At 38.6% G+C, this 23700-nt stretch overlaps 1 protein-coding gene across 2 annotated transcripts in view; it reads right to left on the bottom strand.

The window, feature by feature from the left end:
- Window positions 1–21913, bottom strand: part of LOC121871809 (hepatocyte growth factor-regulated tyrosine kinase substrate-like) — a 129577-nt gene extending 107664 nt beyond the window's left edge. For both annotated transcript variants that reach the window (XM_042374308.1, XM_042374309.1), the window contains exons 1-3: window positions 21757–21913; window positions 18173–18257; window positions 16297–16561 (exon numbers count right to left, since the gene is read on the bottom strand). In XM_042374308.1, coding sequence (XP_042230242.1) covers window positions 16297–16561; window positions 18173–18257; window positions 21757–21784 — 378 coding nt within the window. In that variant the 5' untranslated portion in view covers window positions 21785–21913. The remainder of the gene's footprint in view (window positions 1–16296; window positions 16562–18172; window positions 18258–21756) is intronic.
- Window positions 21914–23700: the final 1787 nt, after the last annotated feature.

Below are 23700 nucleotides of genomic sequence, written 5' to 3'. Positions count from 1 at the left end.
ATTGAATCAGGGGTGCTTGAGGACATTCTTGCTGTTTATCCCAAATTTGCTAGCCCACACTGATTAGTCTTCAATTAGAATATGACTCCAATGTATGTGAACCACTGACCTATATATACTGCTAATGAATATGATGTATTTCCTTCTTTGTGTACGAACCTCTGTCCTGCATGGCAGTGAACAGTGGCATTACCCACATGAATCTGACCTATATATAGTGTCAATGAATATGATGCATTCTTTGTGTACGAACCTCTGTCCTGTATGGCAGTGAAGAGTGACATTACCCACATGAATCTGACCTATATATGTATGTGTGTGTGTGTGTGTGTGTGTGTGTGTGTGTGTGTGTGTGTATATATATATATATATATATATATATATATATATATATATATATATATATATATATATATATATATATATATATATATATATATATATATATGTGTATGTGTGTATATATATATATATATATATATATGTGTATGTACTGTCAATGAATATGATGCATCTCTTTGTGTACGAACCTCTGTCCTGCATGGCAGTGAACAGTGACATTACCCACATGAATCTGACCACTATACATATATAGCTGTTAATGAATATGATGTATTTCTTTGTGTATGAACCTCTGTCCTGCGTGGCAGTGAGAAGTGATACCACCCTCAGTGTCAAGACCTGAGTGAATTACTCAGAATAGGCAAACTGTACTACAAGCTTTGCCAATAAATTTGTTAAACTAAAAATTTAATCCTCCATCCCCACTTCCTTCTCTTCTCCCTTCTCCTCCACCACCACTTCTAATTCCTATCATCATCATCAACCAGGAACCTTCTACATACACACCTCAAAGTAAATGTACTTTACTGTATTATTTTTTTTTTTTTTTATGTAGTTTTCTGTGAGCTGGAACCAATTATCCAATATCCCATTGAAACAATGGATTCGGTTAAAAAAAATTTTGATTAACGAACGACCCTCTGGAACGAATTGTGTTCGTTAACCGAGGGACCACTGTATTAGAAAAATGGCAGATGACACCAGTAGCATCCTACATGGTGTGCTCTCTCCCGTGTGGTGTTGCTTTGTAAACATTGTAGTTGGCATCCGTGGAGAAATTTTGGTTTGTATAACTGTAAGATTGCAGTCAAGATCCATTTGTGTATTATTATGGTGGAGCTGTATGTGGCGTTTATTAATTTTTTAAGAAAGAGAGCCTTATAATTATTAAGAGAATATATATTTGAGAGAAATAGGAGTCGAGTTATACTGTGTGTTGTGCTGGGTGGCCATGGCTAAGTTTCAACTTGTAATTTGAGCTGTCAGTGTATTCCTTTTTCGTTAATAGACAGTATGCCCCCCCCCCCCCAGTTCACGGATTTTTACTTCGCGATTCTCTGTTATTTGCGGATGACACCCTGGATGTACCCAAGAATGTCTGTGGGGAGTTTTAAAATTGCCGGCATTTTCGCGGCTGGGACAGGGAGCCATTCATTCTAGAGACAGTAATTTCCTTTACGTGTACATTATTGTATATGTGAGTGTGTGTGTGTGTAGACACACACACACAAAACACATACAAATAAATAAGAATTGGAAAATCCTCTCACAAATAATCAGAAACAAATTTATTAAAAATGTAACAGTTTACCCTCAAGTCCATGCTCTATTACTTTATTAATAAAACACGGACTTGAGGGTAGACTGTCAATTTTTTAATAAATTTTTCTGATTATTTGTACGTATGTGTTTTGTGTATATGTGTCTACACAAACACACACATATACAATACTACAGGTAAAAGAAATAATTGTCCTCAGGGCAAACACATAAAGGGAATATACATTTCTTTGTAAACAAGTAATAATGTAACCCCCCCCAGCCCCCGTCTGCAAATGTTATTTGCAGCCATTTTGAGAACCTAACCCCCGCGAATTTGGGGGGGGGGGCCCTGTACAGGAAAACCTCGCTAAGGCAGACTAATTGGGTGAAAGGGGTGTCCGGGATAAGAGGTTGTTCACCTTAAAGTAAATTTTTCAAAAAGACAGCCATTAAAAAAAAATTCTGTTGTATTACAATAATATTCCATCTTAATTCACTTGTGACGCAACAGTTTTTTTAACTGAAAACCATTCGAAAAGCGATTACGGTAACATCTTTTGAACGAAAGAAAGCGAGTCATTGCTTTCGTCACTTTCCAGTGTAATACGTACGTCATTTCAGCAAAAATATTACATTTCTGTGAATATAGTATATCAAGCACAGTATGAATATAATATCATTGTAATATAACAGTATTTTAACCGAAAACTATTAAAAAAACGAGTAACATCTCTTGAACACTGGAAGGTTAGGTAAAGTCTTTTGTTTTTGTCATGTATTTTATCCTATTTTACATTGAAATACATCACATTTCAGCAAAACTACTATTTATTTCTGAGAATATATTCATTCAGGCACAGTTCAGGTAAAATATACATGTGCTGTAACATTTTTTTAATTGAAAACGATTCGAAAAACACGTACCCTCTAGCCCTGTTCAAGGAGAAGACTTGGAGGAGCTGTTTGGTGCTTAAGACGATGACAAGGAAAATGATTTTGATGGATTTTAATGAAAATATTCAGAAAGACCCTGGCACTGTCAAGGAAAGTGGCTGCTGAAGGCTTCCAGGACATGGCAGAGGACGAGATTAGGGAGCTAATTGAAGAGCACGTCACTGAGCTGACCGAGGAGAATCTACAGGAGTTCGTAGACTCAGGCAAGGAAGAGGAAGCGAAAGGGAAAGAGGACGAGGAAGAGCACCAAGAAATAACGTTGGAGAAGTTAGGGGAGATGACCAGGAATATTGAGGCACTGAAAATCCTGGCCTATAGTATGGACCCCTCCATGGTGCGTGCCCTGAAATTCATGCGAGGGATGGATGACGTTTTCGCTCCATACAAAAACATCATGGAAGAAATGAAAGAAAGAGACGACAACTCCCCATCACCATGTTCTTTAATCACCGAAGTAGAGATTTAACACCATCAATCACTGGCGGCAGTGAGGAAGCAGCCGAATCCACCGTCGCCCCCACTTCACCACCGGTTATGGAATTGAGTGACGATGAGCCTGATGACCCCCGTCCTGTCGCCGAGGATAGGTACTGTACAGTAAAGTGAAATTTTTATCTTTTTTTTTTTTAATAGCTTTTCTTGCCATGTTTATTGTTTGTAAAAATGCACAGCACAGTACAGTTCAGTACTGTGCATAGGAAGTGGAGGTGCAGTTATTCACAAAACATTTGTGTTCGTTGTCGGCAGTAGTGACGGTGAGGAGGTGGAGGAGGCAGAGGGGGTGGAGGAGGCAGAGGAGGTGGAGGAGGTAGAGGAGGGAGCGAGTTGGGAGGAGTGGTGACCTTGGACGCGGGAGCAGGGACGAGTGGAGATGCCAGCCAGTACATTACGGGTGTATTAATTGTTTTTATAGCTATTTTTGCATTTTAATATTAAATATTGTACATTACGTTTCAACAAAACTACCATTTATTTCTGAGAACATGGAAATGTAATATTTTTGCTGAAATGATGTACGTATTACAGTGGAAAGTGGGATAAAATTGTGACGAAAGCAATGACTTTCTCTTTCTTTCGTTCAAAAGATGTTACCGTAATCGCTTTTCGAATGGTTTTCAGTTGTGGGATTATAAGGCTAATGATAGGATAGAATATTATTGTAATACAGTACGAGTACAACAGTTTTTTAACTGAAAACCATTCGAAAAGCGATTACGGTAAAATCTTTTGAATAACGAAAGAAAGCGAAAGTCATTGTTTTCATGATTTTATCCCACTTTCCACTGTAATATGTACGTCATTCCAGCAAAAATATTATATTTCCATATTTATTTCTGAGAATACCTATATTCATTCAGTCACAGTTAAGGTAAAATATACTTGTGATGTAATATTTTAATGAAAATACGGTATCGTAGTTTTCTTTTGTTTCAAATTTAATTAACAAAGATTGATGTTTCAAATGTAATGAACAAAAATTTATGTACAGTATCTATAAATAAACTTTAAAAAATGAATACTTTATGTTTTACATCGTCCTGTGCATACCATACCATGCATTTGGCTACTTTGGGCTTGCTATGATGACGCAAGAGATCTGCCCTAGCAACTGTACCGACACTCACAGCTGGTGGTGTGTTGGTGTGTCATTTCCATTGTTTACTGGTAGTTACTGGTAAATATTTTTTAACCTAACGAAACTATTACCCGTTTAGAGGTCGACCCCCATTTTTTGCCAAATAATTTGGTCTTAAAAACTTGAACTACACACAGGTATATACGGTAAATAAGGACATGGGAGGACCAAGTTTTTTTGGGGGGGGGGGGCAGCACATATACGCGGATTTTTAACATCCACGGGTATCTCTGTTACGTAACCCCCGCGTATGTTAAGGGCCGACTGTACCAGTAAATGTGCGGAATAAATAAAAATAATACCAACAAAAAATTGTGTACATGTATTGCCAAATCATTAAATAAAAGCCAAATGAAAGTTCAACACAGCCGCTATTTGCATATTATTCTCCGTTTCACCATGGTTATGAACATCAGCTGGCACGCCAATTCCCTAGCAATATCCCCCCCCCACCCCTCTACACTCTGCAACCATTTTCCTCTCCCTCACTGGGCCGGCTAACTCGTGTGCAAAGAAATGTATTCAGTATTCCCTTTATGTGTTTGCCCTTAGGACAATTATTTCTTTTACTTTTTTCATAATGTGTATGTAGGATAGTGTGTGCATGCAACTGAGTAAAAATAAATGAAGAAAGTCATGAATATCTACCCAAAAACATGAGTTGAAAAATAACCATAATACCACAGATTGGCCCAGTAGCCTGGTGGTTACAGTGATGAGATAACCTGGCTACAATGCCATGATTAATCACTGAGTAAGTGACCACTAGTTAAAGCGTCATCTGTTCTTGTAACTCTCCTCATTCCCTGCCATATTTCACTGGATTTACTGTTACTATTAGTGTTTACTGATATAATAGTGTTTAATAGTGATTAATCATGGCATTGTAGCCTGGTTAAACTCGTCACTGTAACCACCAGGCTAATGGGCCAGGCTGTGAGGTGTTATGGTTGTTTTTCAACTCGTATTTTCGGGTAGATACAGCTCCTCCCGACTTACGACCACCCGCACTTACGACCTGCCTCAGTCGTACCAAAAATTTTGTCAAATTACGTATTTTCGAGTCCCAACGTCAGTACATGGACAAAATTTTCTTTTGTAATTCACTTTAAAATGGCTGGCAAGCTTAAAATAAGAGTTTTGAGGTGCTGAGAAGAAAAAGAGACGCCCATCTTAGATTTTCTATGTATTATTTAAGCATTTTCGACTTACAACCTGGATTTGGGTCCCTAACCCCATCGTAAGTCGGGGAGGAGCTGTACAGTATATGTAACCCTTCTTCATTTACACTCACTCGCTACCAGGCTCCCGTTGCCAGGCATACGCTCAAAATACGTATGAGAGAATTATATATCTTGTAGTCTAATTTGATAACATAATAAAAAACATTGTGAATGAAATAATATTCCCCAAAACAACAATTGATAACTCTCGGACACCTGTGTCCCACGTGCTAACGCCTTGGTCCCTTGAAATTTTGGATCTAGAATCCAAAGGTGTAATGTCCCCAAAACAGATGAATGGGTGAAGAATGCATAAAAAGTTGAAGCCAAACAGTATGGTGAATTTGTGAAGGAAAGAGTCATCAGCAGAACAAAATCCATTTCAGATCCAATTAACAAGAACAAGATGGCTCTCTTATTAACTGCAACTAAATCTAAATCAACCTTGATGGCCAAGTCATGGCACCCAAGAAGGTTCGTGCACTGTTTTATCAGTTATACATTACATGCCAGATCTGTGCAGGCAATTTGGAAGAATTAAAAAAAAAACGAAAACTAGCCATGGCATCCATCTTTATCAGACGATGGCACATTGGGAAGTGGGACCAAAGCCCAATTTGATTTCATGTCTTGAGAATGAGCTAGGTGAATGTTGTACCAGTGGTGCAGGCAAAAGTTATGGATGGTACTGCATTTATAACACCTGGACTTGGCATGACATTTTGCAACTGTCCAAAGAATATATTTGGGCAATATGTTATGTGAGAACTTGAAATGACAAAAATTGAAAGACTGGATATTATTTGAGATGTTTACACTGAACAGTGTGCACAGGTGCCAGGAATAAGTGAAGAAGTGGAACTAGAAGGAAAATTCTTCCTAAAGGGAAAACAATCAAACTGGAATGGCTTTTTAAAAGTGAATGAAAATAAAACTGAACTCTTTCATTTCCTTGCCAACTATCTAAATGAAAACAATGAAAGTGGATAAATAATTTGCAACACATTTAATGAATCAGTTCTTGTATCACCATGCAGTATTGAATACAGAGAGATGACCTTCAGCCTTGTACACAAGAAGATGCATGTGTTTATCAGAAAGTAGCCATTTTAACTGTTGACACTGATGTGGTGGTTATAGCAAATAGCAATTTCATTATTTGAAGAACTTAAAATTTTTGAACTGTGGATAGCATTTAGAAGTGGAAACCATTTTAAATGTATTCCAATCCATGAGATTGCAACAAACTTGGGAGTGAAAAGGCCAAGTCTCTACACCTCTTCCATGCTTTATCTGGCTGTGATACAACTTCATTCTTTGCAAAGGACAAGAAGACATGTTGAGAAACTTTTTCAGTTTTTCCAGATCTTACACATGTTTTAATCTCACTGTCTACTCAGCCAGACACATTGTCGCATAAGAGTTTGTCTACCCTTGAACGATATGTAGTTCTAGTGTATGATCGTACTCCAGTTTTAATGGATGTCAACACAGCAAGGCAAAGAATGTTTGCCAAACACTCAGGCACATCAGAAGGGATACCTCCTGCAGCAGCTGCCCTTAAACAGCACATATTTGAGAGCTGCGTATCAAGCTAGCTATGTATGGACACAGTCACTCATTTGAGAGCCTCGATTGCCTGATCCCCCAAAAAAATTTTGAGAGAAAAGCACTGATAATGCAGAATGTGTTCTACATTGGACAGATCTAGGTCAGGCACATGAACTGATATCTGAACTTATTCACTGTGGGTGTCAGAAGGCATGTCCGTGCTTTGTTATTAAAGTTGAGTTCGTTGAGTTGACATACAGCGCCAGCACCAGCTGGGTTAATACGTACTGTAGATAAAACTTACAAAATTTCTTTTGTAGCCATCTAGCCAACCCAACATGAAGGATGTCGGTAATTGTGGTGTAATACTGCATACTTTTTCACAATATGTATGTAGGATGGTGTGCATGTATTTGAGTAAAAATAAATGAAGAAGGTTATGCATATCTATCCAAAAATAAGAGTTGAAAAACACCTCACAGTTTGGCCCAGTAGCCTGGTGGTTACAATGATTAGCTAACCTAGCTACAATGACATGATTAATCACTGTTAAAAACTATTCTATCAGTACACACTATTAATAACAGTAAATCCAGTGAAATAAGGCAAGGAAGGAGGAGCTAAAACTGCAGACAACGCACTAACTAACAGTCACTCCTTTCACCCGCATATGTATGGGAGAAATACATGAACTTCTTTTCTCTCTTCACTTGTTTGGGCACCTTCCCGCAGCAGGATGAAGGTGGTTGAGGGCGTTTGGGAGCCATCACATGCACGAGAAGCACAGTTGTTAAGAGAGCAGAGTAGCACACATGTGAGACGGACAAGTGTTTATCCTGGATTGAGGCGGAGCGCGCATGGGCCAGCCTCCTGGGACAAGAGAGACACCTTGCGGAACGCCACAAAACTCACGCGCTCCCCGTAACGGCCACAAAAATGCCAGCAACTTTAAAACTACCAGCAGACATTCTTGGGTACAACCAGGGTGTCATCATCCGCGAATAATAGAGGACTGCGAAATAAAAATCCGCGAATTATCTGGGCATGCTGTACTTGTTTTACTATGTTACAGTAGAACGTCGATTTAACGCAAGATACGTTCTAAGAGAGGTCACTTTAAATCGAATTCGCACCCACTTTTAGTTAAGCAAGTCATCCTCTGAAGAAGCAGAGCCCAACTCGGCCAGCGTCGGTGCGAGAACTGAAGATGTGGGAGGGTGGCGGGCAGCCTTGTAGCATGCCCAGAGAGGTGTCTGGTGGGAAACATTAGGCGCGAAACTTAAAATATAGTGTGTATTTCCATATGACGTGCCAGATTTGATTCGCGTACAATAGGAAAGATTCGCTTTAAATTGTTATGTTGTCGTTAATTGTGGGTGTCGCTTTACATCAATAATTTTAAATTGAATTCACGTTAAATCGACATCCTACTGTATTACTTTTTACACTATTAACAATCACTATTACAACTCCAGTAACTGATCACAATACAGTGATATCTCCGTTAGCCGGAACAATTGGTGCAGAGCACTTCCAGGAATGAGAGATATCCAAGTCCAGTAATACCCCGCTTTACGCGGGTTTTTTTTTACACATTTCTACGTTTACGCGGTACCCTACCAGAACCGGAATTCCCACTTTACGCGGTGCATCTACTCATATACGCGAGTGAAGTACATATAATTTTTTTATTTAGCTCATAAAATTCATACAAATTACCCGGCCAGAATATAATTTACATTGCTGGAATTCTTACAATTTGATGATCATTTTGAATATAAACATCATAGATTTTGCATTAGACATACAAATTTTAGATCTAAGTAAGAATTTTGTTTACTCAGAGCAAATATTTTATCTTGTGCAAAATATATGACGTGTATATTCAAAATATTCCTGGTCTTGCAAGGAATCCAGCAATGTCAATTATATTATCCTAACTTTAGTCTGAGGTATTATTTATTACTAAAAATGTAAATACAGTAATACCCCGCTTAACGCGGTTTCGCTTAACGCGATTTCGCAAATACGCGGTGCCTCGCCAGAACCGAACTTTCACTTAACGCGGTTCATCTACTCATATACGCGGGAAGCGGCGCGGGCACGATGCGCACAAGGTCACCCAGTCATCAAAACATTACCGAGTTCTTCACCCGCCACCCACCACAGCCGGCCCAAGTCAGTGATAGTGATAATTATAGTGAGGATATGGACTTATATGGACTTTGAGGGGTTTGACAAAGCCCCTGTGGTGGATAGTGATACAATTGATACAAGTGATACAGGTGAGGGCCAATAATCTGCCCTCTGCCTCGGAACCAATCCCCCATCCCCGTGTGCCCAGCCATCTTTTCTACTAATGTAAGTGTAAAAAACTTAATATTATTGATATTTCTCTTAATTATTAATTGTGGGTGCATACCATCATAAAGTTAAGATAATATTTTTACTACAACATAGTTGTGTGTCGTCAAAAAGTGGAGTTTGGGGGTCGGGCCAGTCTCTATTGGAATTAATCCCATATGTTCTGTTGTTCACTTAACGCGGTTTTCACTTAACACGGTACCCTGTGGGTTCAATTGACCGCGTTAAGCGGGGTACTACTGTATACTGTTTTAACCCAAACATTTCTCTGGTAGGGAGGGAAGGTGGGGGTGGGGGGTAGGGACGAAGGGAGGGACCCAGCGAGAGTGGGAAGAGGGGGGGAGCCGGAGGTGGGGTATTTTGATTGACAGATAGTGTCTGGGTGAAGTATACTTTTTTTTTTATTTACTGAAGATATTTGTTTTAGCTCATAAAATTCATACAAATTACCCGGCCAGAATATAATTTACATTGCTGGAATTCTTACAATTTGATGATCATTTTGAATATAATCATCATAGATTTTGCATTACATACAAATTTTAGATCTAAGTAAGAATTGTGTTTACTCAGAGCAAATATGTTATCGTTTGTGCAAAATATATGACGTGTATATTCAAAATATTCCTGGTCTTGCAAGGAATCCAGTAATGTCAATTATATTATCCTAACTTTAGTTTGAGGTATTATTTATTATTATACCTTAAAATCTAGTGTTTTCACCCAAACATTTCTCAGAGAGGGAGGAGCCAGCGAGCGTGGGAAGATGGGGGGGAGGGGGAAGTTGAGTCCATTATTTGAATGGACATTAACCTGGTGACTGTATTTCTCTTAAATATTAATTGTGTGAGCGTACCATCATAAAATTAAGATGTTATTTTTACTAAAACATAGGTATTGTGTCGGAAAAAGTGGAGTTTGGGAGTCGGCCCAGTCTCTATTTCAATTAATCCCATATGTTCTGTTATTCCGTTTACGCATATCTCGTTTTACACGGACCTCTGTGGGTTCAATTGACTGCGCAAATTGGAGTATTACTGTAATGAGACGACTTTCTCAAAGCCCGAAAAAATCCCTCGTCCCCAGAATTTTTGCAGTTAACAGAAAAATATTCTCATTAGTTCCAGAAATTGCGCATTACACCATCTTTCAAACCTGGAAAAATATCCCCCAACCCCGGAATTTTCAGGATATACGGAAACATTTCTCGGAATTTTCAGGGTACGTATACGGAAAATTTTCTCGGAATTCACGGAAAATGCGCCCTATTTTCATCTCTCAAACCCAGGAAAAAACTCCCCCATCCTCGGAATTTCGCAGAAAATAGGCACCTCAGAAAATCTTTCCCAAAGCAGGTATTTTCTGGGTTTGGGGGATCCCGGCTAACGGAGATATTACTGTGCTTGGGGGATTACGGGGTAGAAACAATGGTGAAGTGAGTCAAGACCAAGGACGAGATTCAGACATCACAAAAGCTGAGAAACTACTGAGAAGAGACTAAAAGGCTCTCATGTGTGAGTGGGTGAAAGATAAATACCTACTTGGCAACATAATCTAGCCAGGCGCGCCCCTTTTAGTGAAACAGGCCTGTGAAAGATCAAAACGTCATGTAATGTGACCTAAAGCTCTACAGACACACATCACAGCACGTGACCCGAAACCTAGGGGTTAAATCCTCATTTTTGACCTGGCATCATATACAGTATGAATCAACACAACATGAAGTGGTAAAAAAAAGCTTTTGAAGCTGTCCTGTACAAATTCCAAAAGGGAGTTTGCTTTTTTACCTAAAAGGGAATAATACACACATTTTAAAACTGAACCTTGGCATCGCAGAATTCTGGTGATTTCCAGAATTTCAGAAACAAATTTCATGTAATGAGAAAAATTCCTGATAAATTAGGGATACAAGAAGATCACCAGATAGGTGGTCTTGAAGGACAAGGCACAGAACAGCCTAACAAAATGCTATATGATACTTATCATAACAACCATGTAAACTAGGGTGCCCAAATCAGACTGGACACCAAACCTAGCTAGCCCAGCTAAGCTAGGTAACCAGAGTAATGTACCTACATAATCCAATTATTTAACTGAATAGCTCTAGGCCAGAGTTTTGAGCTACACAGTGTGAGATCAGGCATGGGACTGGGTAGTACTGGTCATGCCAAAAGCTCACCTGCAAACTATCAACCAGGGCTGGTATACACAAAACTTTTAAGTGCTAGCAAACAGTTGTTAAGGCTGACATTTTCCTGTTAAGCACTAATAGTACATACACAAAACTTTTAAGGGCCTTAATAGAAGTGTTAAGTTAAAAGACCTCGGGAGCACTTCTAAGTCCCGTAATAGTCGTCTGTTAGTTGATACCAAGGCGAACCAACAACAAAATCAGAGGCGGCAACGTATTTATCGGGAAAGGAGAGATATATTTAATGAATATAGTGTGTACATATATTAAATAGTGTGAATATATTGTGTGTACAGTATTCCATCTTTATAGCAGAGATCTTCTTTCTTGACTTGACAATACTGAGAATCAGCATGGCTCACACTTTGTCACTGACCTCACAACACCAGCAAATGCAGCATTGACTCTCAAGGTGATTTCCAGCCAGGCCCTCTTTGGTTATTTTTTGTTAGCCACCCACCACCCTTTTTTCACATGAAAAATATATTTTTTCGCTAGTTTTCTTGGTTTTAGATGATTCTGACATTTTTCTTTGAAGCAAAACACTTTTTTATAGTTAGGTTAGGTTAGGTAAGGTTAGGAGATTAGGACGTGACCTGTTAGGTCAAGTAACCTAACCCCACCCCCCCCAAAAAAAAATTTAAATAAATAAATTAGGTTAGGTGACCTGACCTAAAAAAAAAAAAAAAAAAAAAAAGTGTTTTGCCCCAAAGACAAATGTCAGAATCATCTAAAACTAGCAAGAAAACTAATGGAAAAAAAAATTCCACGAGAAAAAAGGTGATGGGTGGTTTACGAAACGAGAGCGATGCTGCGTGAAACCATAGCAATAAATTGAGACTTCGAAAAATTTGTATTTTTACAACTAATAAATCGCAAAAATCGCATTTATTTTTGGAATGTGCCGCTTAATTCAAGTACTGTATATTCTTTCATTACTCAGTGAGATCTACTAAATAGTAAGAAAAAAAATCGTAAAAAGGTGATGGGTTGATAACAAGAAATAACCCCCCCTCTTTTTGTCTTTATTATTCAGGAAAGCCTTCAAGTGGCCATTCAATATTAGCTTTTTCTCTTCAATGGCATTCACCAATAATAAAGTCTAGTCTGCTGTCCAGCTGGGCTTCCCTTTCTTTTGTGGGGTTGAGACTTCCATTTCCTCAATAACATGTTTGTTTACAAACAGCACGGCAAAGAAAAGCCACAGATCGTATCCTTGGGTCATAAACCCTCCTTCAAATGGCATAGATTAGATTTTTTGTAGTAATGATCAAAATGTATATACAGTGGTCCCTCGGTTAACGGACACAATTCATTCCACAGAGTCGTTCGTTAACCGAAAATTTCGTTAACCGAATCCATTGTTTCAATGGGATATTGGGTAATTGGTTCCAGCTCACAGAAAAGTACATACAAAGTAAAAAAAAAAAAATGTAGTAAAGTACACTTACTTTGAGGTGTGTGTGTAGAAAGTTCCTGGTTGATGATGATGAAGGGAATTAGAAGTGGGGGTGGAGGAGAAGGGAGAAGAGAAGGAAGTGGGGATGGAGGAGAAATCACCTTTCAGGGGACCCATGCTTGATGCAGTAATTTCACCAATAAAATTTTAAGTTCACTAGGTGTAATTCAAGATTATTAATATTTAAAACAACACTGCACTGAGCTATACTGTATATTATCAATAAGTTAACTAAATTTCAGTATGACCAATAATTTTAAAGTAAAAATTAAAAAAATATTCAAGACGCCAACAAAATCGATGTTCACTCCACTATAAACAAAGCCAAACTGACGCCTGGTGGGTGAGTCAAGCGGCTGATGGGCGCACAAAAAACTAGTTCCCTGTACTGCATATATTATCAATATACTAACTAAATTTTAAAATTACAAATAATTTTAATATAAAAAATGCAAAAATATTAAAGTGCACAACTTTCTTGATATTTACTCCACTGGAAATGAATGTAAACATAGAACAGATTACTGAATTGGCAGACTAGCCCACCAGCTGATCAGCTGATGCTCACAACAAAATGTGTTTGTCGTAAGGATTTCGTTAATCAAAGTTTTGTTCGTTAACCGAATTGAAGATCCTTATGGGAGGTAATTCGTTAACCAAAATTTCGTTAATCGAACCATTCGTTAACTGAGGGACCACTGTAAATGTAAATATTGAAATTAATCTTCATAATTTTATTGAGGTTATTCAGCCATAAGACCATTTTATATGATGAACTCCTGCTATCTTTAGTGCTGTTTAGCAATACTTAATAAACAATTATTTGTGCGGTAAAAGTTTGCTAGTTAAGCTTTGTGTATAACTTTTAAATTTTACTGCTAGCTAACAGTACTATTATGTCATTAGCATAAAAGTTTTGTGTATACAGGCCCAGATCATTAAACAAATTTGAAAACGCTCACAAACCAATAAATACACTTATAATATTAATACCTAGGCATACATGCTAAACAGTCTATCCAAAGATTAAGTGTTCAAAACATTTTATAGAAACTCTTAGCTGTCAAACATGAAGAGCAAGCCAGGAGGAGGTTCAATTGGTATACCCAGGAGAATGGAACTAAGTTGGGACTGGTCAAGTTATCCAGTATGTAAATCAATGGTAACAAGGGTCACAGGATAAATGTATATTAACACAGCAGGGAGGATTCCCAGTTTTCACCGAACAGGCAAATGATTATATCTCAGTTTACCATTTCCCATGGATAGTCATGTTGAGAAAGACACTATTTTCTAGGATTATGGAATTTCATCCCAGACAGACATATCATGGGTCCTATCAATTCTGGGTTGTCAAACTAAGATTGCTGTTCACTGTACAGTAGTCAATTGGTCCACTGTGTAAATTGTCAAACCTAAAGACATCACTCTTTTTTTCTGCTAAATTTTTCTGAAGTGTTGATATTTTTTTGTAAATAAAAAAAATAGACAAAGATCATTGGGTAAAATAAACAAACACATTAAACAAAGAATAATACAGAATAAAAAGAACCAACTTAAGAGTTCTGCTGCCAGACATAAAATGACATTGACATCGTCTATCATAATGGCTAAGTAAAGGTAGAGATAAATGTTCTCCCCATTACTGTGTTACACTGTAACTAAAGCTTCTTAGTAACAGTGTAACACAGTAAAGGGGGGAACATTTATCTCTACCTTTACCAACTGCGTAACTGCTAGGTGACTGTTACCGTTGAATAACAACTACTTGTGAAGCTGTCATGTATGTAACAACCTGGGTTGTCACCACTTGTAACAGCCACTTATATTCTAGGTGCTTACTCTTTACATACTCTAGCAAATTATAGATAAAAGTTTATTGGATTTTCTGTAGCAAAACCCAATATGTTCCTTTTCTTCATTTATTATAAATTCGATTTCTATTTACAATTTCAAAAAGGTTATATCACCGTAACTATCTCAATGAGCTATGGATGTTAGAAACATAGACGGCAAGCTTGTCTGTGAAGCTTGGGCAATCAACGTCTGTTTCTAGTGGGATTGGAGTGAAGACTGGGTGATCACTGGGGGCATATAGCTGGCTTCTTATAGCTGATCTAAGGTCTAATAGAGACGCACCCTCCAGTGGAAAGTTACCAATCACATGTTCAATGAATGGACCATATGATCACTGCATGACAACTCACTGCACATGGAAAGTTACTGTGGGTGATTGAGTTATACAGTATTACCCCGCTTTAAGATGGTTTTTTTTACACGTTTCCACGTTTACGCGGTACCCTGCCAGACCCGGAATGCTCACTTTACGCTGTGCATGTACTCTTTTACGCGGAGAGCGGCGCAGGCAGGGTGCGCACAAGGTCGCCCAGTCATCAAAACATTACCAAGTTCTTCACCCACCACAGCCGGCCCAAGTCAGTGATAGTGAGGATATGGACTTATATGGACTTTGAGGGGTTTGATAAAGAGGCCCTGCAAGCCTCTGTGGTGGATAGTAATACAATTGATACAAGTGATACAGGTGAGGGCCAATAATCTGCCCTCTGCCTCGGAACTAACCCCCCATCCCCGTGTGCCCAGCCATCTTTTCTACTAATGTAAGTGTTAAAAAAACCTAATATTATTGATATTTCTCTTAATTATTAATTGTGTATGCATACCATCATAAATTAAGAAGATATTTTTACTACAACGTAGGTATTGTGTCTGAAAAAGTGGAGTTTGGGGGTCGGCCCAGTCTCTATTTAATTAATCCCATATGTTCTATTGTTCACTTTACGCGTTTCCCGCTTTACGCGGGCCTCCGTGGGTTCAATTGATCGCGTAAAGCAAGGTTTCACTGTATAAGACTAATGCAATTAACCCACATTTATATAATATTGCTGTCAACAATGAGACAGGGGCTACTACAAGGAGTTAGACTGATTATTAAAAAAACTTTCATGTCATGCAAAAAAAATATGATTCTCAAAATACAACTGTTAGTATTAACGCTCACATCAAGGAAATTAATAATTAACAAAAGGATACACAAATAAGCCTCAACCTACAAAATCTACCAAGACGTGAAAATATGTGATTATCATAAGTAACAATGTACATAAACCATCTCAGCCAAGGGGATAATGTAAATATGACAAAATAAGGACTCTGCACAGTGGAAGACTGTTCATGACACAGATGCCACATTTATAACAAATCAGTAATGACATTAGTTACTAAAAACACAAATCACATACTGTATTCTAAGATGGCCATGTCTATAACCATAAACTATAAATACCTGCCTTACCTGTACAGCGCGATACTTGATTTCATTTCGGAAGGCGTAGACCCACGTGGCAAGTAGCATCAGAATCTTCTTGCGCACTTCATCATTTGGGTTAGTGCGCAACACATCATGGATCTGTTCCATCACCACACGGGAGGCCACTTGTTCATGAACTGACTGGCCACAGTTTTTTACAACTGACTCAAACACTTGCAACGCCAACAATACAACATTGGGGTTCGTGTCCTTGAGGCGGTTGACAAGTGACTGTACAGCTGCCTTAGGGCTGAAAAAACAATACAGTTGATAAGTGTCCACAGGTTGGAAATCAGCAATGACTGAAATACTGTACAGTACTAAAGCAAATAATATCTTTCAAATAGCCTATCTCACTTTGTTCCCCATAAACCCATGATAACACGGAATTTGATAGTATTCGAAATGGTAATAATAAATTCAATCTGATAGTTATTTTTTTACATAACTCACACTATTAGGAGATATGGCGCAATCTAGGAATGGCATAACACATGTGACGCATGAGAGGCTCTGCCCGGTCAGCTGCTCTGTTATGCGTCAAAAGGCCTATTGAGAGAATATTCACACAGTTGCTCTACTCCAACTTATCAATGATGCCCTGAGAGAGACTCCTGCTCATTGGAAATAAGTCAACAACTCCACCACTGGAATCAGTGTGAACAACTCGGCTCCCAACTACAGCGCTCTCCAGAATATATTGAACAGTCTCTAAAATTAGGCCACCAACAACCATGTCACCATCAACCATACCAAAATCATGATTATGGACATCAACCTCTCCTCTGACCTTGTCCCACCTCCCTCCATTACTTTGGGCTCCAACACACTCCAGGTTGTGGACTCCACCAAGATCCTCAGTGTCACTACAGACAACAAACTAAATTGGAAAACACACATCAGTGCAATTGTCACATCCTCCAGTTTTCTTCTCCACCTCCTCTGCCGCCTCAAATCCCTCGAAGTTCCCGTGCCCAAGCTCCTCAGTGCTTATTTAACATTCATACTTCCTAAGCTCGCCTATGCTTCCCTGCCGGGTCTTCCTCCCCAAATGCCACACAACAAAAACACCTAGAAAAAGTCCAAGATTATTTTCTGCTCCTCCTACTCCACATACACTGTACCCTCGTTAATTCGACAACAACGGGGCTGGGTCACTTGAATTACAAAAAAAAAATACAAATTAATTGAGTTCAAAATATTTTGACATTATTCAACAATTTCTGAATTTTGTGTTTGATTATTCATTCATTTTCTATTCAGCTTTGAACCTTGCCATGCCTTGCTGCCACATTAAATAATCTATTTATAATTACTGTGCAAACAAATATTTTTTTAAATGTACATACAGTAATAATAAAGTTAATATAATAATACACTAATAAATAAATGTAACACCAAGGTAAGCCAGACCCAGGCACCAGTTGTTGCTTTTGCCAATGACATCGCAATTCTCACACAGAGCAATTTTCAAAAGTACCAGCTTACCACATGTGTCCATTGTGAGAACGTTAAGAAACAAACAGTTCATTTAAAAAGAATTGCAGAAAAAAAAAATCTCATTTTCCAAGGGGGTGCAAGTACACTCCCCCCTTGCACCCACATGTGGATGCCCATGTTTGGGAGTAGCTGTTTGTGATGCCTTAATACTGATTCATTTAGGTAGGTGTACCTTCATCAGTGCAGCCAACCCCCTGGACAAAGAAGATGTTCTATAACAGGGAATCTCACAAATCACTGGCCATTAAAGAGGAGCTTCAAAATCAATTCCTCTGTTTTTTACATTACTGTAGTCTTAAACTCCATATGAACAAAGTGCAAGCAAATACACCTACATACACAGTGTGGCTTAACTACTCACTTGACATCCCCCTGGCGAATAAGATCGACAATGTGGAGTGTGGAGTCCCAATCAATGTCCAGCAACAATGGACTTGTTGCTTTCTCTGTTAAGAAAAAAAAATAATATATATATATATATATATATATATATATATATATATATATATATATATATATATATATATATATATATATATATATATATATATATATATATATATATATATATATATATATATATATATATATATATATATATATATATATATATACAGGAATGTATATATCATTCATTATTCTGAATATTATACAGTAAAATATGAAAGAGAAATTAAAAAAATCTAAGATTAATCTGAAGAATGGATTATAACAAAGAAGAAATTTCCCCTACATGTTACATACCATACCACAAAAAGCAATTAAAGGGTTGAGCATTAAACTTCCATTCCTCTTTTAAAGAAGATTCTTTTAGCGAAAATTCACTACAACGACAGAGATATTTTATTTCCAAATTTCACTAAGGATAATAAATTTGCAATAATGAAAAACTTCAGACCTAACTGCATATATATATTTTGACGATCACAACAAGAAATAAAAAAATTAGCAATTTTATTTTAGGAGTCTGGTGGCACACATCGAAGAGGTGTCCACACTGTTTTTCGCCTTCTGTGGATCATTTACAAACTGATAAAATGCTTGTCTTCTAATCCCCATGTCTAGTAACAGACCATTAGTTACCAGTAAGAGCAGCAGTGAGAAAAAATTATGAAAACCTATCACATTGGATGTTAAATTAAGGTGTTATGTCAGTTTGATGCTGGTGAAAAGTTATGCCAAATATCTAAGGCTATGGGTCTTGCTTTCTCTCCCACACTCATTATCAGTCCTGTCGAGAGTTACTACCACTCTCTATCATCCATGAATCTATCTTGCCTCCTTTTAAAACTTTCCAGCATTCCAGCACTTACTACAAAGTTGCTAAGCTTGTTCCACTCGTCCACCACCCTATTTGTGAACCAGTTCCTTCCTATCTCCCTCCTAAACCTAAACTTATCCAACTTAAATCCGTTGCTCCAAGTCCTATCCTGCTCGGATATTATAAGAACTTTATCTATATCTCCTCTATTGATTCCTTTCACCCACTTCAATACTTCTATCATATCTACCAGCACTCTTCGTCTTTCTAGGGAATGCAAGTTTAGTTTCTTTAATCTATCTTGATATGGAAGGTTTCTAAGTTCCGGAATCATTTTCGTCATTCTTCGCTGCACCGACTCCAGTGAATTGATATCCATTCTATAATAAGGGCACCAGAACTGAACAGCATAATCGAGGTACAGCCTGACTAACGCAAGATATAGTTGCAATAAGACCTCTGCACTCTTATTACTTACACTTCTAGATATAAAACCTAATACTGTGTTTACCTTATTTTGAACATTAACGCACTGATTTCTAGGCCGTAGGTCCGGGCTTACAAGTACCGCTAAGTCTCTTTCACAAGTCAACTTCTCTATGCAGGATCAATAGTGAGAAACGATATATGTATGTTGTGTCGTCAAAGTAAGAGACAAAATTGAGACGGTCCAACGAATTACCCAAATGTACCCAAAAGTATATTAAATCAGGGTAAAATCTTAACGAATATATGTTTTACATCAATAAAACCTGATTAATAATGTTTTCTTTGAAATGTAGTAAAAATAATGAAATAATAAACAGCGAAAAACGCTAAATTCCAAGGAGTCACCTATCCAAAATGGAGATATAATTACCGATGTTTCTGTTACTTTGGGGTATTTAACATAGCCGTAGGATTTACTTTTCGTTAGGTTAGGTTAGGTTGGCGAAGTGCATCACGATGGATCTGAGTTATCTCCCTTGTTCACGAACTCTTTGGAATTTAGCGTTCGCCAATACTGAAAGTTTTTCGCTGTTTATTTTTTCATCTTGCAAATTATTTTTACAAAATTACACTAAAAATAATATTAAACATGTTTTGTGTATGTATAACAGATATTCGTTAAGATTTTACCCTTATTTTCAAGACTTTTGGGTACTTTTGGGTACATGTGGGTACTTTTGGGTAATTCGTGGCTCCCCAATGAGACCCTGCAATTGTGTGTAAATGGTCAAAAATTTTGTTATGCCATATGGCAGCAGGGTTTACCATTGGACAATACATTATGCTTTCAATACCTTCCCAGGCGGTAGTACCTCTGTTTGATAGCTGCCTGCTACCTACTACCTAAGTTACATTCAAAACTGTTTTTCCGGTGGTTTTGGTGTGTTTTGAACACTGTCACCTTGAGTTTTATAGCAAATCTCTGGATTCTGAGATGGAATGGAGGACTTCTCTCAAAAACTATTGATTTGTGCCAGAAATAACAGTCAAATTTGTCCATAACACATCAAAAAACAAGGTAAAAACATAGGGGAAATTTTTACAAGTGGATAACCACGGATTTTTTGTTGAGCAGAACCTAACCTAACCGAGCCTAAAATCACATTGATTGATAAGAAAATGGCTTCATGAGGTTCGTTGGTTGTCTACTTGTAAAACAAAATACCAAACATAGTTTCAACTTCGATTTTCTTTAGTAGCAACATGTGAAAATTCATCAAAATAAGTATGTACTTTCAGTTTAATATGGCGGGGTTAAGGGCAAGGAAGTTAGGTAGGTTTCTTTGGCTGGTTGGTCCCATTAGGTTCTAGTAAATGTCGCCTCTTTTACAATACTTACTAAAATAATAAGAACATGTGGAAAAAATTTAACGAAACTGAAAAACTCCTTCTGGTGGGGGTCCGACTAATTACCCAAATGTACCCAAATGTAGCCGCAATGAAGTCCAATAATGGTCCTACATGAATAAATCGGGTTACCAATCACTTCTCGACAAGTATTTGGTGTCACAAAGTAAAAAAAAATTGGAAAACGTAATTTAATTTGAGTTAATAGATCGCGTGCATGTACCGAACCGAACCTAACCTAACCTAACCTCGACTAGTATTTGGTGTCACGAAGTCACAAAAAATTGGTAAACTTAATTTAATCTGAGTTAATAGATCGAGTGCATGTACCTAACCTAACCTAACATAACACAACACAACTCAGATTAAATTAAGTTTACGAATTTTTTGTGACTTTGACACCAAATAATAATCGAGAAGTGATTCACCAGTCCGATTTATTCATGTAGGACCATTATTTGACTTCATTGCAGCTACATTTTGCTACATTTGGGTAATTAGTCGGACCGTTCTGGTGGTACTGCTGTTCTCCGACATTACCACGTTTTGTATTATTCCCAGAGAAAATAAACCATTACAGTTCAAGGTAGAGATCCTATAACAATAACATTGCCGTGTTAGCTTAGCGAAGACCCAACATGAATACCGTGTTATTAGTCCACAAGGGTCATATCCTTTATTGCCCCGTCTAATCCTTATGACAATTTTCCTTAATGTCAAATACAATGGTCATTGCCATTACCAAGTCCTCACTCAGAATGTTATGGCCAATATCAAAATTACCCGTTACACTCTATTTTGGGTAATCGTTGTCTTCTCATCTAAAGATAAATTTTGTTTTTACTTACCAAGTAATAAGTTGATTTCTGAAGTCATTATATACAGGGTAGTGTATCAAGTAACCCAGCTCTAACTAACACAAGGTAAATGAGTCACTAAGCAACTCCACCTATTTGTCAACAGCAGCTGATCCTCTGTAGTGTTTCTCACACAGCTCTTGTTAAATGACGAACACTTATGTCACATATATTCTTCTAGTTGTATTAAATTGAGCTTGAATATACTGAATATATAATATATTAATGTCTACTTAGGTCTTATTGCTTTATTTTCGAGAACACGTCAAAATATATACATATATGTATTATATGTATATATACATATTTCCTAAAACTCCACTACTAATAGATTACGTTTTCTTCTCAGTACTAATGGTTAACTAATATTAATACCACCCAGATCTCGCCTATTACATGAAAATTCTATTCTCATCACAGTCTATCAATCAATTTTATCTTCATTTTCTTCTTCAAGTAATTATACTTCAGTCGAATGTCAATGTCGACCATATTTTGGTGGCTATTTTGAGGTGGAACTGCAACAGAAAACTCCTTTTTGCGTCAAGTGTAATTTTTTAATACAAAAATTTTCATTTCTATCCTGAAGATTTATAAATTTATTATCACACTAAAATAAATCTAATTGCATATTACCCAATCCACCCCTTGCAAAATACAGTGTATTTAGCAGATGCTGCAGCTGCTGAGTGCTAACGGAGGTGTAGCAGTTAACAGTGAAGTCTTAGTAAAAATTAAATGTTTGCCCAACATATCGTACGGCAATGGCACTCCCGGTGAGGAGAGTTGGTGAGCGACCACTATTAGTACCATTATACTGTATTCGACTTCCACGCGTTTGGATGTATCATAATTCACTTAATTAATTGAGTTTGTGGGGTATGAGATTGTTTGGTTCTCACTCAGGATGGAATGGAGAAAGGAAACTCACGATGTGCTCTCTATATACATGTTGTATTGGATGTACAATGCAGCTTGGTGCTGGGAAGGCAGCGTGGTTACAAGCGTGATGTAGAGAGAGCTGGTTGGTGAGGACGCTCAGAGAAGGACAGCTTGTGGGTCGCCATGCTCGCCAGCGGGAGAGAGGACCGCCAGGCAGGCGGAGGAGCGAGGACCGCCAGGCAGGCGGAGGAGCGAGGACCGCCAGGCAGGCGGAGGTGTTGCTGGCTGGTTGGTGTAGGTAGAAAGAGAGCGAGATCACCACGAGGTCAGGTCTTAAATAGCGGGGGTAGGCGTGGCTTAGCAGTTGACCCCCGCTCCGTGGTGTATGGCGGCGCTGGTTGACCTAGACCACGAGGCATACACTGGGGAATTGGTGGGGTCGGCTAGGCAGCGACAAACAGCGTTTGTAGGGGAGAATTCCACTACAATACTCCCCCTTCCCTCCAGGCTGTGTAGGAGACTTGTTGTCTGCAGGGTTGCATAGCACATGTGAGGCAGAACGGGCGGTGCGTGCCTCATGTGAGACAACGGCGATGGCGTGATGAGCCGGTCGCTGGATACAACTGTCTAGATACACAATATCTGTGGGAGTAGAGAGGGAGAATAAGGGTGTGTGGAGGCGATGAATGTTGTGCTTCCCTCACGGCAGGTACAGAGTCGACAGATGCGCCTGCTGGGGTGTGTGGACCTGGGTCAGGAGCAGGGGCTGTGTCAGCAGCAGCGGATGAGGGCTCGTGACAGCAGCTGGGTCCACGACAGCAGCAGGGTGCAGGACATTAGCAGGGAGTACCTGAGGGAGAAAAGAGGGGTGTGTGGGTCCGCACTCAGGAACAGAGGCCGCATCAGGGGCGGCAGGGGTTACTGCTGGGCCGGGGTCGGCGTCTGAGGCAGGACGGGTGTGCTGGGGTCGGTAGGACGTGGTGCTTGGGGCAGGAAGAGGAGCTGGTCTCTGCTTAGAGTAGCAGAGCTGCTCTAGGGTGTCTAACCTGCGGT

This window comes from Homarus americanus, unplaced genomic scaffold, assembly GCF_018991925.1.
Source record: "Homarus americanus isolate GMGI-L3 unplaced genomic scaffold, GMGI_Hamer_2.0 scaffold39675, whole genome shotgun sequence".
NCBI classification, from domain to species: Eukaryota; Metazoa; Arthropoda; class Malacostraca; order Decapoda; family Nephropidae; genus Homarus; species Homarus americanus.
This window is presented reverse-complemented; position numbering and strand designations above follow the sequence as displayed.